Here is a 14,284-nt window from a genome sequence, read left to right on the forward strand (position 1 = left end):
TTCTAAAACATGGATCTTTTAGGAACGGAGGGAGTATATTTTATGTATTCTATGAGAAAATTACAAACTTTAAAAAATTTAATTAGTTACTATTGGCTAAAAGTTGTTGAAAATTACAGAAAACGATAAATTTACTATAGTGATTTAATGCGTTTTTTTTAATATGTGTGAAAATACTAAAAAGTCTATCTTTTAGGAACGGAAGGAGTATTTTATTTTGTTTTGTCATTATTTAATTGATTTGATATTTTTGATTAAAAAAATTAAAAATAACGATAAAAATTAAAAAAAAAATATTTAATATGTGTATTAAAAATGATATAAATAAAATTTAAGAACTAAAATGAAACTTAATATGAAATCAAAGAAGTAAAATTTTAATCCAAAAATATTTTTAAATTGAACCGGCTATCCGAATAGTATTACCTCTGTACAAAATCCAGATTAAATCTTTTTGAGTATAGTAAATAAAATTTCATAATTTTCAAACCAAAATCCCGTTTGTGGTTGTTATTTAGACACGAAAGATTTATCATTTATGTTGAGCATTTGAGAAACTCTGCCTTGTTTACAAGTTACAAAGATTGCATTAAGGAAGCAAGAGGGCACATACCTTAATACATACACACATCTCACACACGTAATAACAAAAGAAGCAACTAATTAAGAACACAAGACGAAACACCAGAGGACTTGATGTCTTGTTTTAACTTAGCTTCTGGACTTGAAGGGGATGGCTCTAATGACAATCACATGGTAAAGAGCAGCAAGTGCAGCACCAATGAATGGTCCAACCCAAAACACCCACTAAAATGGTAAAAAACAAAGTGTGAGAAAATCATCTAATCCTAGCTTGGAAAGTGATTAGGTTTATAATTATTATATATAATTTGTACGGAACTCACGTGGTCGTCCCAGGAATGATCTTTGTTGTAGATGATTGCAGCTCCAAGACTTCTTGCTGGGTTGATGCCTGTGCCAGTGATTGGGATGGTTGCTAAGTGAACCAAGAAAACTGCAAAACCTATTGGGAGTGGTGCAAGAATCTGCACAAATTGTCACAAAAACATAACCCGATAAGCAACCATGAGAATCAGTCGTTATTGCACTCTAATATTTTCACTCGAACCTATGTTCCATGGACTAGTTACTTACTGGAACATGAGAGTCACGGGCATTTCTCTTGGCGTCAGTCGCTGAGAAAACAGTGTACACAAGGACGAATGTGCCGATGATCTCAGCTCCAAGACCACTTCCTTTAGTGTATCCTGGAGCCACAGTGTTGGCTCCTCCTCCTAGAGCCTGGTATTGCTTAGGCTGGAACCCTTTAACCACACCAGCTCCACATATGGCTCCCAAGCACTGCATCACTATGTAGTACAAAGCTCTGGTGAGCGACAACTTCCGGGCTAAGAACAGACCAAAAGTTACCGCTGGGTTGATGTGTCCACCTGAGATTATAACAACGCGCAAATAGAGTGAGTTCCACCCAGAGCATGTCCTAGAAGGAACATTCGCCGATAACTAAAATATTAGCGGTTATAATTTGGTCCCAAATTTACTAAAAATATATATATTAATTTGACTAAGAAAAAAGTGTATGTATTAATCAAATTAATAATTGTTTCAAGCCCATTAATCTCATGACCTGCCTTGGTTCACACATATAGGAGATAATACTAATGTAAATCAAACCGAAGTTAAGTTGAGTGACGCGTACCGGAGATACCGGCGGTGCAGTAGACAAGGGCAAAGATCATACCACCAAAAGCCCAGGCGATACCTTGGATTCCGACAGAAGCACACATGTTTGGTGACCTTTTCACTCCCATGACGGTCAAGACAGTGATGTAGAGGAAGAGGAAAGTAGCTATAAACTCAGCGATACCAGCTCGCCAGAAGGACCATGAGGAAAGCTCACCGGGCTCGAAAAGCGGAGCCGGTGGTGGCTCGTTATAGTCCTTGTCGCTCTGAGCCGAAGTTCCTATTGGTTGTCTCTCCGGGAACTTGTTAGCTCCAACTCTAATGTCTTCTTCCTTGCCTTCCATCTTGGATTCGAACTAGCTTTGGTTTTGGTTTTCTTTCTCTGTTTGTGGTGTTGTGAACAAGTGGAGTGGTGACTCTTATACTTGGAAGATAATGCAAAGAAGTGTCAGAAAATAAATAAAATAAAGACTTGTGACAATATATTGACAATAACATTAAAATTGTTAATGTTATCTTCAATAGTAATCAATCATCATTCTAATACTCCCTCCGTTTTTTAATACTTCCTCCGTTTTTAATATAAGTCGTTTTAGAATTGTGCACATAGATTAAGAAATCATTAATTTTTTTCTATTTCCTAAACAAAAACATCATTAATTATTTACCTAACCACAAATCAACCAATAACAAAATAGAATGTATATTATCATTGGTCATATAACATTAAGTATTAATAAATTTTACATAGAAAACTGAAAACGTCATATAATTTGGAACATAAAAATTTCTCTAAAACGACTTATATAAAAAAACGGAGGGAGTATAAGTCGTTTTACAGCTATGCACGTAGATTAAGAAAACTATTAATTTCTTATATTTTCTAAACAAAAACATCATTAATTATTTACCTAACCACAATTCAACCAATAGAAAAATATAAGATATATTACCATTGGTCATACAACATTAATTATTAATAAATTTTACATAGAAAACCGAAAACGACATATAATTTGGCACAAAAAAGTTTTTCTAAAACGACTTATAATAAAAAACGGAGGGAGTAATTAAAATTAACTATTGGGGTTGGGGTCAGTGATAAATTAAACGTTTGGACAGAGTTTTGAGTGCTCAACTCCAGCTATTGTGTTGTAGTTTAATTAATAAAAATTAAAATAGATCAATGTCGATTGTTTTAAAAATTCCTCATGATTGTCACTAATTTATTTGCCTAATTACTAACTGCTACGAGCCTACGAACAAAACTCCAGTTGAGATGATCTGGCGCTTGCAAGGATAAGATGCACATACGTACATTATGCATCATTCCCAACTCAGATGGTAATAATTTTGTAATCTTTATTCATAAATAGGGTTTATATGTGTGTTATTATCATTTCAATATCGTCTAATAATTGTTATCAAAACTGAAAATTGTTATCAAAATTGAAAATTGCTATCGAACAAGTGGATAAAAAACACGTATACCATCACAATTAAAGAAAAGGGTTGGTTCTCTCCTACGACTGCATTTTATTCTTGGGTTTTTAGTAATTTAAAATTTTTTTTTTTTTTTTTTTTTACAAAAAAAAAACTATTTTTAGATCGGATGAAAAACTTCTAGTTAAAATTTTATGGTTTTAAACCCTTAACTATTAAACCGTTAATGTTGTTAGTTAACCGTCCGTCAATAAAATCATCTTTTCAAAACGAAAACCCGTAAAATTGAAACGCATAATTTCATATAATCACATAAACGACACAAGATTCTTATAATCAACATATATTTATGTGATTTAAATCCCCAACTATTTTTAAATCAGATGGAAAATCCTCAACTAAAGTTTATGCTTTTAAACCCTTTAAATTTTCAATTCTTTTAACCCGCCGTAAATAAAGTCATATTTTCTGAATAGTGACCGTTAAATTGAAACGCAGTGTTTCATTTAATCACAGAAACGACTTATCTCACTTTCGATGGTTCTTGAAAGGAAAAACAACCCGATTTTTTATGTGGGGATGAATCGTGATTATCCATGCCCATTGATAAAAGTAGTTTAAAGCATTTCGTGCTTATGTGATTAAATAAACGTTGTGTTTCAATTTAATGGGTACCTGTTTAGAAAAGATGCATTTGTTTACGGAGGATTAAAGTAACTAACGGTTTAATAGTTGAGGGTTTAAAAGTATAAAGTTTTAGTTGGAGAAATTCTATCCGATTAAAAAATAGTTGGAGGTTTAAATCACTAAAATATCCGTTGATTATAAGCATTTGGTGTCATTTAAGTGATTATATGAAACACTACGTTTCAATTTAACGGGTTTCCGTTTAGAAAAGACGAATTTATTGACGGAGGGTTAACGACATTAACGGTTTAATAGTTGAGGATATAAAAACATAAAATTTTAGTTGGAGATTTTCCATCCGATTTAAAAACAGTTGGGGGTTTAAATCACTAAAAACCCTTTATTCTTCTCCAAAACATAATCCTCATTTATAATTCATACTCTACTTCTACCATTCTGCATATATTAAGATGTGAGAATATAAATTATTATTTGTTTAGAAAAAATAGAGTTGTAGTGTTCTGTATTTGCCAAATAGGAAAGACAAGGTTGAAGAAAACAAAAAGCTCAGTGGTTGCTAATTGCTATATTATCTTTAAAGTGGGCCAGACACTCTTACCAGCATCCTCTGGATTATTCTTGATCACCGTATTATTTCTTCAACTTATCACCATGACATGTTTAAAGTGTTAGCAACCACACTTAGAAAGTTCATGAGTTAAAATCATACAAACTTTTTTCCAACTAATGTTTTTATTAGATGAGGATTACTTGCAAAGTGTTTTTTCAAAAAAATAATTGAATAGTATTTTTTTAAAAGGCCAGCCTGGAGTTAAAATCCACAATAGTACAGTAGAGCCAACTCTAAACCAAAAATGTTGAAATATTACCTAAAATCTCTGACCACTAAAAGAAGGCCGTCCATGAAGCCCCATGGTGCATAGAGAAAAAAGTATGTGTAAAATGGTTTTGGACTTTCTCTTGGAGAATATAAATTCAAGTATTCATAACCGTCCAGTCCATCCTCGACGTGACACATTGCAGTACATATCTAAAGCGTCCATTCACCTAATGCCATTTGTCCCTTCAGTCAGTATATATAATTCAGAGAAATGGTTTTTCTATTGTTCTGGTTGATATTCATGTTTGCATTGTACCCCCTACCCGCCACCCCCTCCTTTGCGTCACCGTCCCATTTTCTTAAAGTGAAAATCACTCATTAACCAATGTTTTTTCTTTGAGAGAAAACTTATTAGCCAATGTTCAGCTTGTTTTCTTATTACTGCAGATTTCATCAAGTGTCTGGACATTCAAATAAAGTTTACATGAGGTGTTTCAGTTGGAAACAAATAGTGACAAGGAAATTATACCAGAAAGTTATATGGACATCATTAAACAAGATGTAAGCTTAACTGGATTGGACTTTGTTGTCTGATCATTTACTCTGCACTTGGATGTTTCGTTATCTTGCTAGTTATGTCATGACTAAACTATTATTTGGTGAGGGCAGCGAGTATGACTGTTAGAGAGTGTTATATATCTTCTCAAGTCCATATAGTTTGCATTCCAAGCAACGAAATGCTCAAATTGTTGATGAGACTGCCTCCAACTTGGGAGGGATATCTAACTTACTTAGTATGGAAGATGATAGTTTTTTCACCTAAAACTGAGTTTGAAGATATTTATATTTAGACGATGAAATTGAACCAGCTTTGAAGGAAATGCTTGATAGGTAACTATCACTTGTTATTTTAAGCTATTCATTGTTTGGTCAACAACTTCTAACATATATATCTAGCTAGAGACCTTCATCAAGTTGCGCAGCAGCCACTTAGTAAATTAAATAAATAAATAAAGGTGAACTGCATGTTATAAATATGAAGAAACGTCTTTTAGTAGAGCTGTCAGATGAGCGAGCTCATGTCCATTAGCCCATATCCATTTACCAATTTATAGTTTGTGGACAGAAAGTGACCATGTCCATTAAGAACCAGACCCACAAAAACCCATATTTACATGGGCTGCCATGAGTCCAATAAAGACAATTTAAGAAAATTTTGAATTTCAATCTATAAACCTATAAATACAAGTACAACTTCATAAGATTGAAATAGTCTACTCCATAAGTGCATACAAACCATAATTCCATAAGTTCATACATAGCATAACTCCATAAGTGTAATTATACAAACCATAACTCCATAAGTTCATACATAGCATAACTTCATACGTGCATACAAATTACAAACTATAACTCTATAAGTTCATAACTCTAAGCTCCATAAATTCATCTTCCTCCAAGTCCATAACCCCTACAAAGGTCCATCAGTTAACATCAAAATGCAATAGCAAATATGAACCAAAAACAAACACATTCAAGATGCTATCGGAATCGAACCAAATTGAGTATAGAAATCATATGCATCTTAACATCGTCAGCTAGCTAGTTCACTGAAATGATCCATCAGCTATCCATCATATTCACATGAAACAATACATCTTACAAGCTCAATTCCAGAATCAAGAATCTCTACAACAACACGATTAATGCAAGCTATAGTTGATTAAAAAAATCAGGAAACTCAAGATGCATACTAGTCAAAGATAATCTCCACAACTGCCTAACCGGAAATCAAATATGCACAAAGCAAGTAGATCAATGAGAACTTACACATAAACTCAGACTTGACCTGTTTCATTAACTGCTTCTCCAACTTCCTCCAAGGGTTTAAAATCCACTTCATCACCTAAGCAAATTCGATTATCAGTATATAACATTGTATATTGCTATCACAAGTCTCCCACAACATGATATTCAGCTTCATCTAACGCGAATGGGTTGTACAAATACTACATACGTCGTATGTACACATATGATCAAGATCTTTGCACCTTTTCAGGTAAGGGTGGGGTCACTCAGGCTGCTTTTGGTTTTGGATGGCAAGCCTATGCAAGAGTTTGGTGGAGTTGATCAGGAAGGTTATCATGCCTAGTCCCATCCCGCTGCACTGGTGGATTACAGCAGCACAAGCAACTCATGAGTCACAGCAAAATGCAAAGGAAAGAAAGAAAAGTAACATACAAACTAAAAGGATTATCTCTTGTTCAAAGTTGCATAAGGCTTACAGGTAAAGAGGGAGGAGGTGAGTGGTTTGATATTGTCTCTTCCGTTATAATTGATGAAACTTCATCTATACTTGATGAAGCTTCATCTATACTTGATGAAGCTTCATCTATACTTGATGAAGCTTCAGATCCTCCATAGTATGACGATGTACTAGCAGACCGACATGAACTGGTTCTTGATATTCTCTCCTCTTCTTCTTCTCCTTCATTTATTATAGGTTCCCTACATTGGTTGCACACAAGTCTAAGTTATAAAACATCAACTGCTGTCTCTATATATATCTATATGGAAAAAGAGTGACACTGGCTTGAACCTTGTATGGATGAGATGTCCTTTGCAGACAAACCGAATGTGACAAGTCACGGATGCTTGTTGGCAGACAAAGATGGCTTTCCTCGATCTCAAATCCACCATTTTCCTGCAAATTGATAACCCACAAATGTCAAAACTCAAGAGATGTGTAAAAAGAAAGAGGCTGAAGCCTAAGACAAGAATACGTTAAATAGTGTTTGTCTGCAGCTGCTCCCATTACAAACTTCTTGACTCTGTTCTGAGAAATCATCTGCACTATTCCCTTCTCTATCGAGTCCATCTCAACGCACAGCTTCTCTGCGTGGACCTGCAAAACCGATCCCCTTTAGGAATGGCAAAAACTTCATATCTCATATTCGTATTTGCATGCATACATACCCTTTTCTGCAGGCAAATTCTAAGGTACTCATCAAGAATCTTGTCTGCTTTCGCCTTTTCTTTTTCTCTGTATGCTCTCACTAACTCTTCATCTACCGTTGCAGCATGAAATTTGGTACCCACTGGAAGAAAAAAAAAGAACAGTTAGAAGTCAAAATCTTTAAGATATTTTTAATATCACAGATTGTTTACGTTTTTAGCGAGAAAAATATTGCAGTTTTGGCTGAAAACTCTATTTTGATATTTTGAGAAGAAAATTTAATTTTGCGGTTTTGGTGGAAAACTTTTTGATGAGAAAATTAATTTTGTGGTTTATCTTTAAATTTTGTATAAATGATGTGAAGCAAAATAAATTGGCTAAAACTTAGCCTTGTAAAACTCAAGGGCTAATTATATGTTTTACCCCTTTTTAGCTCTGTTTCAAAAGTCATAGTTTGTAATTAAAGATTTTGATACATGACTAAAGTAACCTTGTTAGGTTGAGTCCATTTTAACATCCCTAATCACAGCCATTGAATCTTTGGAACTTAGGAGTTGTTGGAGCGAGGGAGAGAGAAAGAACTTACAAACAGGAATCATTTGAGCAGGCTGGTGAACAAGAACGATACAGATCTTTCTTCCTTCAGAGTTATCTATAGCCCATGTGAGATTTGACTTGTTCTTGGCAGTTTCGCTCCCTACAGCAACGTATATTCTCTCCTCTGCTGCTTCTTCCTCCTCCTCCATGTTGTTCTCTCTTGCTCCCTGAAACTCCATACTTTCTGGGGAGAAGTGTTGGAAAATCTTAAGACTGGTTCGTTTAAGACAAGAGACTTATGTTTTTACCTTCTTCCCAAATGTTCAGATATATTTGGGAATCAAGAAAGAAAAGATCCGATGGAAGCATGTGTCTACCCTTTCTTGTGTTACTCTTGTTCTTTCGAATATTCCATCTGGAGTTTGTATATCTATTATTATTTCTTGTGACTTATCAAACTCAAGGAGATTAGTCAATGATCGTTTATACATATAATATATAAAAATATTTGAGTTGAACTTTGAAAAATTGCACCATGTTATATAGGACTCAATCAGATTTTTCATCAAGGAATATGTCGAGGTCATATATATTCATCTGTTAATATATTTTACGTTTAAATAAATATATAGTAGTAATAAAAAAACTATGATTTACAAAACAATATCATAATAATAAAAGAATATTACAAATATCATAATAATAAAAGAATATTACAAAAGACTTGTACTCATACCAACCAACACCGGCTAATATATTACAAAATGTTTGTCATTAGAGATGAGTGAATGGTTGTCATGAGATGCTAATGTTTCAGGAGCTTGATGCTTGAAGCCATTCTTGGATTGCAGATCGAAGAGCAAGATTTGGAACCAAGCTGGTGTGAGGAAGGCTCTTGTTAGTCATTGGAGAAGTCTCATGTCCTCTCTCAAACCAACTACTTATGGCTTCCCCTTCATATGTAAAACCATCTGCTGCTACATGTGGATCCTCCATCACATCCTACAAACAAATTTCTGGTTATGACTTATCTTAGATTATAACAGTTTGATTATTCCATTTTCATTGACCTTTGCATTAATGGCTCTTACTTGTGTAATGGGGCATATGAAGTACTGAGGTGGTCCATGGTTCTTGCGGTTACTCTTCAGCTTTGATACTTCTCCAAGCTCTATCTTCAACTCTTCTTGTTCTTGTCTAAGTCTTCTCACTGCTCCCATTGATAAGCTGTATTTGTATTGAAGCTTTCTTATCATCTTCTCAAGTTCTTCTTTAGTTTTACTCAGTGCCTTCTCTGTTTCTTTCTTACATTTCAACTCATTGATATACACATTTTCTGACTGTTTGGCCTACATTTTGGTTAAGAGATATAGTTAGAAAAAGTTTGATGTTTCCAGTCCAAGCAAAAAAACATGTTGGAGGAACTTATATATATGTACCATTTTGATTGCATCAGATACTTGAATCCTATCATCATCTTTGACCATACTCGAGCTTGGAACACTTTGAGTTCCTTTAGTCGTCTCGGATTGGCTTGAAGAATCTAAAGATGCCCATTCTAGATATAAGTGATCTATTCTCCTAGCTTCTCTGCATTGATATCATTCAAAAATAATTTGTGAAACAAGATAACCACAAGAAAATCTCAATGAGACAGAGACCAAACAGTGACTCAAATTTAGACAAACCTTGAACATATTAAGTATCCCTTGCATGTAAACCATATATGACAAGTAGCAGGTGCTTCTCTGTGAATGTAAATAGATTTCTTGGACTGCAAGTCTCTCATTCTCCTGTAAACATTTGAAGTCTTTACTTGATCTATACATCCATACTTAAGATTGTAAAAAGTTGTTAAACCAACTTACATTGAATAGTGTCTATCAGCTGCTGCTCCCATGACAAGTTTCTTAACTTCGCGGTTAGAAATCAAGTGGAGGATCCCTTCCTCTACTGAACCCATTTCAATACATATCTTCTCTGCACTGACCTAATTCACAAGTTAACTTAAACTTTAGAAATCAAACATCTCTTGTACAATCAAAAACATATGGATAATTGGTAATAGTACCTGCATTTGCCTGCATATATTAAGGTACTTGTCTATACTCTTATGTGCTCTCTCCTTCTCTTTTCTACAAAGCCGCAGTTTCTGGACATAGACGATGCAAAACTCTCTGCCTCCACTGTTCTGTATCGCCCAAACGAGACTAGACTTGTTTTCCAGGTCTCTCCCTGTCACCGCTACATAGATCTTATCATCCATCACCATATCTCTCTTGCTAGTCTCCACTGATTCACTGCCACAAAATCTTAAAGAGCCAACTGTTTTCACCGTTTCTTGTATCGAAATCTTTAATGTTATTTCACTCCAGTTCAAATAAAGAAACAGACTATTTTGCAGAAACAAGATTTGATCTATCAATAGTACTTGATTCATAGCCTTATCACATAAATATATATATAGGAAACTTAAAATAATGGATAAGATTCTGATTTTCAATGAGCCGACCAAAGAATTTGAAGTGATGGTTCGTGTCTTCGTCAAGATAAATGTCTGAACGTTAAGGAAAGTGAGATCGTAATTTCTGGTATACGTAAAAAAATAAAACTTAGACATTCTTCAGGTTTGATGTCGTCAAAACTCAAAATCTAACGTATGGTTTGCTTACTTCACCGCCAATTTTCATGTGTTTTGACTATTATACCCCTGATAGTCAACCGTTTTTAACGACCTGGTCTCATTAGCCGCGTAGTGATTAGGCTTGTGGGCTTTACATGTTTTAATTCAAGACCATTAAGCAAACAAGCTCACGTCCGCAGTTCTTTAATAGTCAAAGGAAATAATTGTTCGATTGCATGTGAGAAGGATAGTTTCAATTATTCAATTGTTCAAACAAATACATCATAAGTGAGATCACCAATTCATAGTTGAATCATGAATGGGTTACACCACCAATCTGCAGAACAGGTTTTTCATATTAGGATAGAATCAATAGAAAGTTTTAAACACCAATAATACACTTCTGACGTATCCATACGGGCTGGGAAACATAAAAAGAATTTCGACTCGTTAATTCCAACAAAAAAATCTGAATATATGTAACTCAATGAAGCAAAACAAATACTAAATTATTTTTTATATCAATTACAGACTCATATACAAATATACAATATACAAAAAAACAATCAAATCATAATTACTAAATTTTTAAGAACAAATATTTGACCTAATCCGTTATATGCATATATACATACATTAAATAATTATATTATTATATCTTATGTTAAGTTTTATAATAATTTATTTATTAAATTGATTATTTTAGTTTTAGAGATTTTAAAATTAAATTTAAAATTTATTTTTGTAACAAATATTATTATTTTATATTAGTTTTAGTTTTTATTTTTTATTTAGTTTTTTTTAAACTTATTTTATTTATACGAATCAAATCGGATATCTAGTTTTAAATAAAAAATCGGATATCCAAACACTAAATATATATCCTGCTAGTTTTGGAGCGGATCAGATCAAATAAAGATGTGCTATAGAGTTTTAGTAGCATTAACCTTCACGAGTGATGGAATTGCTAAAGAGATAAACATCAGTTGGATCATTTAGTGGTTAACTGGTAATTATTTCGAATTCTATGAATTTTAGGACTAGCTATCAGTTTCATAAGTATGTTTACATCATAAATAATTTCTAATATGTACAATCAATTTTTCATTGTTCTTTTTGAGAAATTGTTGGAATTCTATTGAAGAGTCTCGAATTTTACCATACCTCAATTGTGATAATTTCGTCCAAGCAAATATAATACAAAAGGGTACACATATTTTCTTCTTATTTTTAATGTTAACCAATAAAAAGACTAAGGATAAAGTTTAACGTTATACAGTTGGAACATAGTTGGTAAGACTATGATGACCATCGTCGTCCAATCCAATTTTTAATTCTTTTTTTTGTCTTGTTTGTGCTTTTAAAATATCATAAATTCTTTAAATTAGTTCGACACATATATGCATATATTCTATTGTATTGTTAATTGAATATGAATCCATCTGTTTTAATTTATTCATGACACTATAACTAACAATGTTTTGTGGTACATTATAATATACAAGTTAGACATTTAATATACGTGTTTTAGCAAGAAGCATATACATCGCACAAACCTACCTCAATCATTCACAGACTTTTCAAAATCTTTGAAGCTTGTTATGTACAAAAGAGAATATAGTATAAAGCTATATTATCAACACAATATTGAAAATAAGCAAATATTATGTTTTAGTTTGTAGATAAATTGGGTTGAGTTAGTTGTTAAGTGCATATTTCAAACAATATATAACTTTTTTTTTTGTTCAAAAAACAATAGATAACTAGATGGCGTTAATTTATTGGTGGTATGCTTGGCAAACAGCCAAGGATGTTTATATACAAGATTATATAATTTGATAGTTGATTACTGCAAATCATATGAAACCATCCACTAGTGATGTTTTAGTTTCAACAGAATAATATTCACGCATTTTTCATCATTTTCAGGAAATTTACTCAAACACGTCGGTTGGATCAATTGCATGCTGGTGACTAATTTTTTTGTGATGAAATTACAATTGCTTAACGAAAGTGTTAGTCAAATATGACGATTATCTTCACCCTATTTTATTCTTTTTTTGGTAAAGATTCAAAATGATATACTAAGAAGCTAAATTATTTTGAAGTAAATCCACTTAACATTTTATTAAAGTTATAAATCTTCAATAGATATAACGTTATAATGCACCTTTTAGACTTATTTAAAAGATGTCTAAAAGACAAATTTAAAAGGTATTGTAGTTGGGGGGAATCCAATGGAAAAAATGATTGGTATGCCCATTTTTACAGCTTTGTTTTCTAATATGTTGGGTACTGTAAACAGATAACGTCGTCGTTTATCAATCGCAACACATTCCCTAATCTTCAGAAACCCTTTTTGGTTAATACAAAATATAAGCATTCACATTTGAAACTGTCGGCATATATTAATTTCAAATTTGTAATTGATTACAAATGATACATGGACATTATAACTACTATTGTGTATAAGTACGAAATAAAACTATAAATAAAATATTTGTATACATTTTAGAATAAATATATAATAACTTAAACTATGTGAGTAGGTGATTATCAACCTCAGCTTACTAATCCATAATTTTCATCTCCTGCATGAGAAGTGATAACTATAATCTAGATAAACAAGGTTTTGTGACATAGGAGAACTAGTCATTTGAACTACCAACTTCAGCCAATCAATGTATTTCACAGTAGGCACAAAACTTATATTATGTCACAGAATATGATTTGCATATTACAACTTTTTAGCAAAATGTGTTCATAGTGTAAGAGACTACAAGTCATTTTAGTCTTTTACCTCATTTAGTATCTCTTTTTTTGAGCAAATATCTCTCTCTTACTATTTTTTAGGGGTGGGCACTTCGGTTATTTTATCGGTTCGGTTCGAGTTCGGTTCGGTTTGGTTGGTTCGGTTCTAGAATTTTTCCAGCTGAAGTAAACCATAGTTAGTTTGGTTTGGATCGATTTCGGTTTGGTTATGTTCGGTTCGGTTTATATTCGGTTTGGTTTGTATTCGATTCGGTTTGTATTTCAGTTCGGTTCAGTTTAATCGGATTTCTCTTAGTTTATTTATTGTACAAGAAATCATGTTTTAATACATAAATGTATGGTTGTCATGAAATAATCGCGTTGGACATTATCAAAAATTAAGTATGTAAAAGTATACGCTATTGAAAAAAAAAATTAACATGAAAATTATGTGGGCTTAATGATGAATATTACAAAAGTTAGACGAAGTGTTATGGAAATCAAGTGCAAAAAGAAATTACGTGGGCTTAATCTTAGGATTTTAATATCTTGATGTTACTAATATTTTAAATTTAAATAACTATAAAAACACTTCGGTTTATCGGTTCGGTTCGGTTTAAACTGAACTGAACTGAACCGTTCGGGTTGGAAAAATCTCAACTGAAAGATTTGAAATGGACTTTAGTTTGGTTCGAATCAGTTTTGGTTCGGTTGGTTCGGTTCGATCGGTTCAGTTCGGTTTTTTTGCCCACCCCTACTATTTTTCCTGTTTTATTACCATGTTGACTTTGCAATTTCCATT

At 32.9% G+C, this 14,284-nt stretch overlaps 3 protein-coding genes across 4 annotated transcripts; all 3 read right to left on the reverse strand.

Moving 5' to 3' along the window:
• Positions 1 to 507: 507 nt before the first annotated feature.
• On the reverse strand, positions 508 to 2,142 carry LOC103862825 (aquaporin PIP1-1). Its single transcript, XM_009140524.3, has 4 exons — positions 1,721 to 2,142; positions 1,156 to 1,451; positions 906 to 1,046; positions 508 to 807 (listed from the first exon to the last, which is right to left on the reverse strand). Exons 1-4 carry the CDS (start codon positions 2,046 to 2,048, stop codon positions 712 to 714), a joined length of 861 nt encoding a protein of 286 aa, XP_009138772.2. The 5' UTR covers positions 2,049 to 2,142; the 3' UTR covers positions 508 to 711.
• A 2,467-nt stretch (positions 2,143 to 4,609) lies between these two features.
• LOC103862827 (U-box domain-containing protein 33) lies at positions 4,610 to 8,838 on the reverse strand. 2 transcript variants are annotated; one of them, XM_009140525.3, is made up of 9 exons: positions 8,417 to 8,838; positions 8,158 to 8,352; positions 7,592 to 7,713; positions 7,399 to 7,520; positions 7,215 to 7,319; positions 6,901 to 7,123; positions 6,667 to 6,782; positions 6,446 to 6,521; positions 4,610 to 6,086 (listed from the first exon to the last, which is right to left on the reverse strand). In XM_009140525.3, the coding sequence occupies exons 1-7, from the start codon at positions 8,475 to 8,477 to the stop codon at positions 6,687 to 6,689; spliced, it is 924 nt and encodes a 307-aa protein (XP_009138773.2). In that variant the 5' UTR covers positions 8,478 to 8,838; the 3' UTR covers positions 4,610 to 6,086; positions 6,446 to 6,521; positions 6,667 to 6,686. The 2 variants fall into 2 exon arrangements, with proteins under 2 accessions (XP_009138773.2, XP_033146726.1); XM_033290835.1 differs by having other exon boundaries at positions 6,446 to 6,782.
• Positions 8,705 to 14,042, reverse strand: LOC103863300 (U-box domain-containing protein 36). The gene is given in 5 exon segments (XM_033290819.1): positions 8,705 to 9,110; positions 9,200 to 9,698; positions 9,797 to 9,901; positions 9,977 to 10,098; positions 10,180 to 14,042. Coding segments are annotated over 5 exon segments (1,464 nt in total). The 5' UTR covers positions 10,729 to 14,042; the 3' UTR covers positions 8,705 to 8,921.
• Positions 14,043 to 14,284: the final 242 nt, after the last annotated feature.

Source organism: Brassica rapa, chromosome A04, assembly GCF_000309985.2.
Source record: "Brassica rapa cultivar Chiifu-401-42 chromosome A04, CAAS_Brap_v3.01, whole genome shotgun sequence".
NCBI lineage: Eukaryota > Viridiplantae > Streptophyta > Magnoliopsida > Brassicales > Brassicaceae > Brassica > Brassica rapa.

What these genes read in the sequence shown, in the direction of transcription:
- LOC103862827 (XM_009140525.3), bottom strand. Translation starts at nt 8,477, where the DNA reads ATGCTTCCATCGGATCTTTTCTTTCTTGATTCCCAAATATATCTGAAC. An exon ending in TCTGAACATTTGGGAAGAAG is followed by an intron (nt 8,353 to 8,416) that starts GTAAAAACATAA and finishes ACTTCTCCCCAG; the next exon opens with AAAGTATGGAGTTTCAGGGA. An exon ending in GCAGACAAACACTATTTAAC is followed by an intron (nt 7,320 to 7,398) that starts GTATTCTTGTCT and finishes ATCAATTTGCAG; the next exon opens with GAAAATGGTGGATTTGAGAT.
- LOC103862825 (XM_009140524.3), bottom strand. Translation starts at nt 2,048, where the DNA reads ATGGAAGGCAAGGAAGAAGACATTAGAGTTGGAGCTAACAAGTTCCCG. An exon ending in CCCGTGACTCTCATGTTCCA is followed by an intron (nt 1,047 to 1,155) that starts GTAAGTAACTAG and finishes CAATTTGTGCAG; the next exon opens with ATTCTTGCACCACTCCCAAT. An exon ending in ATCATTCCTGGGACGACCAC is followed by an intron (nt 808 to 905) that starts GTGAGTTCCGTA and finishes TTACCATTTTAG; the next exon opens with TGGGTGTTTTGGGTTGGACC.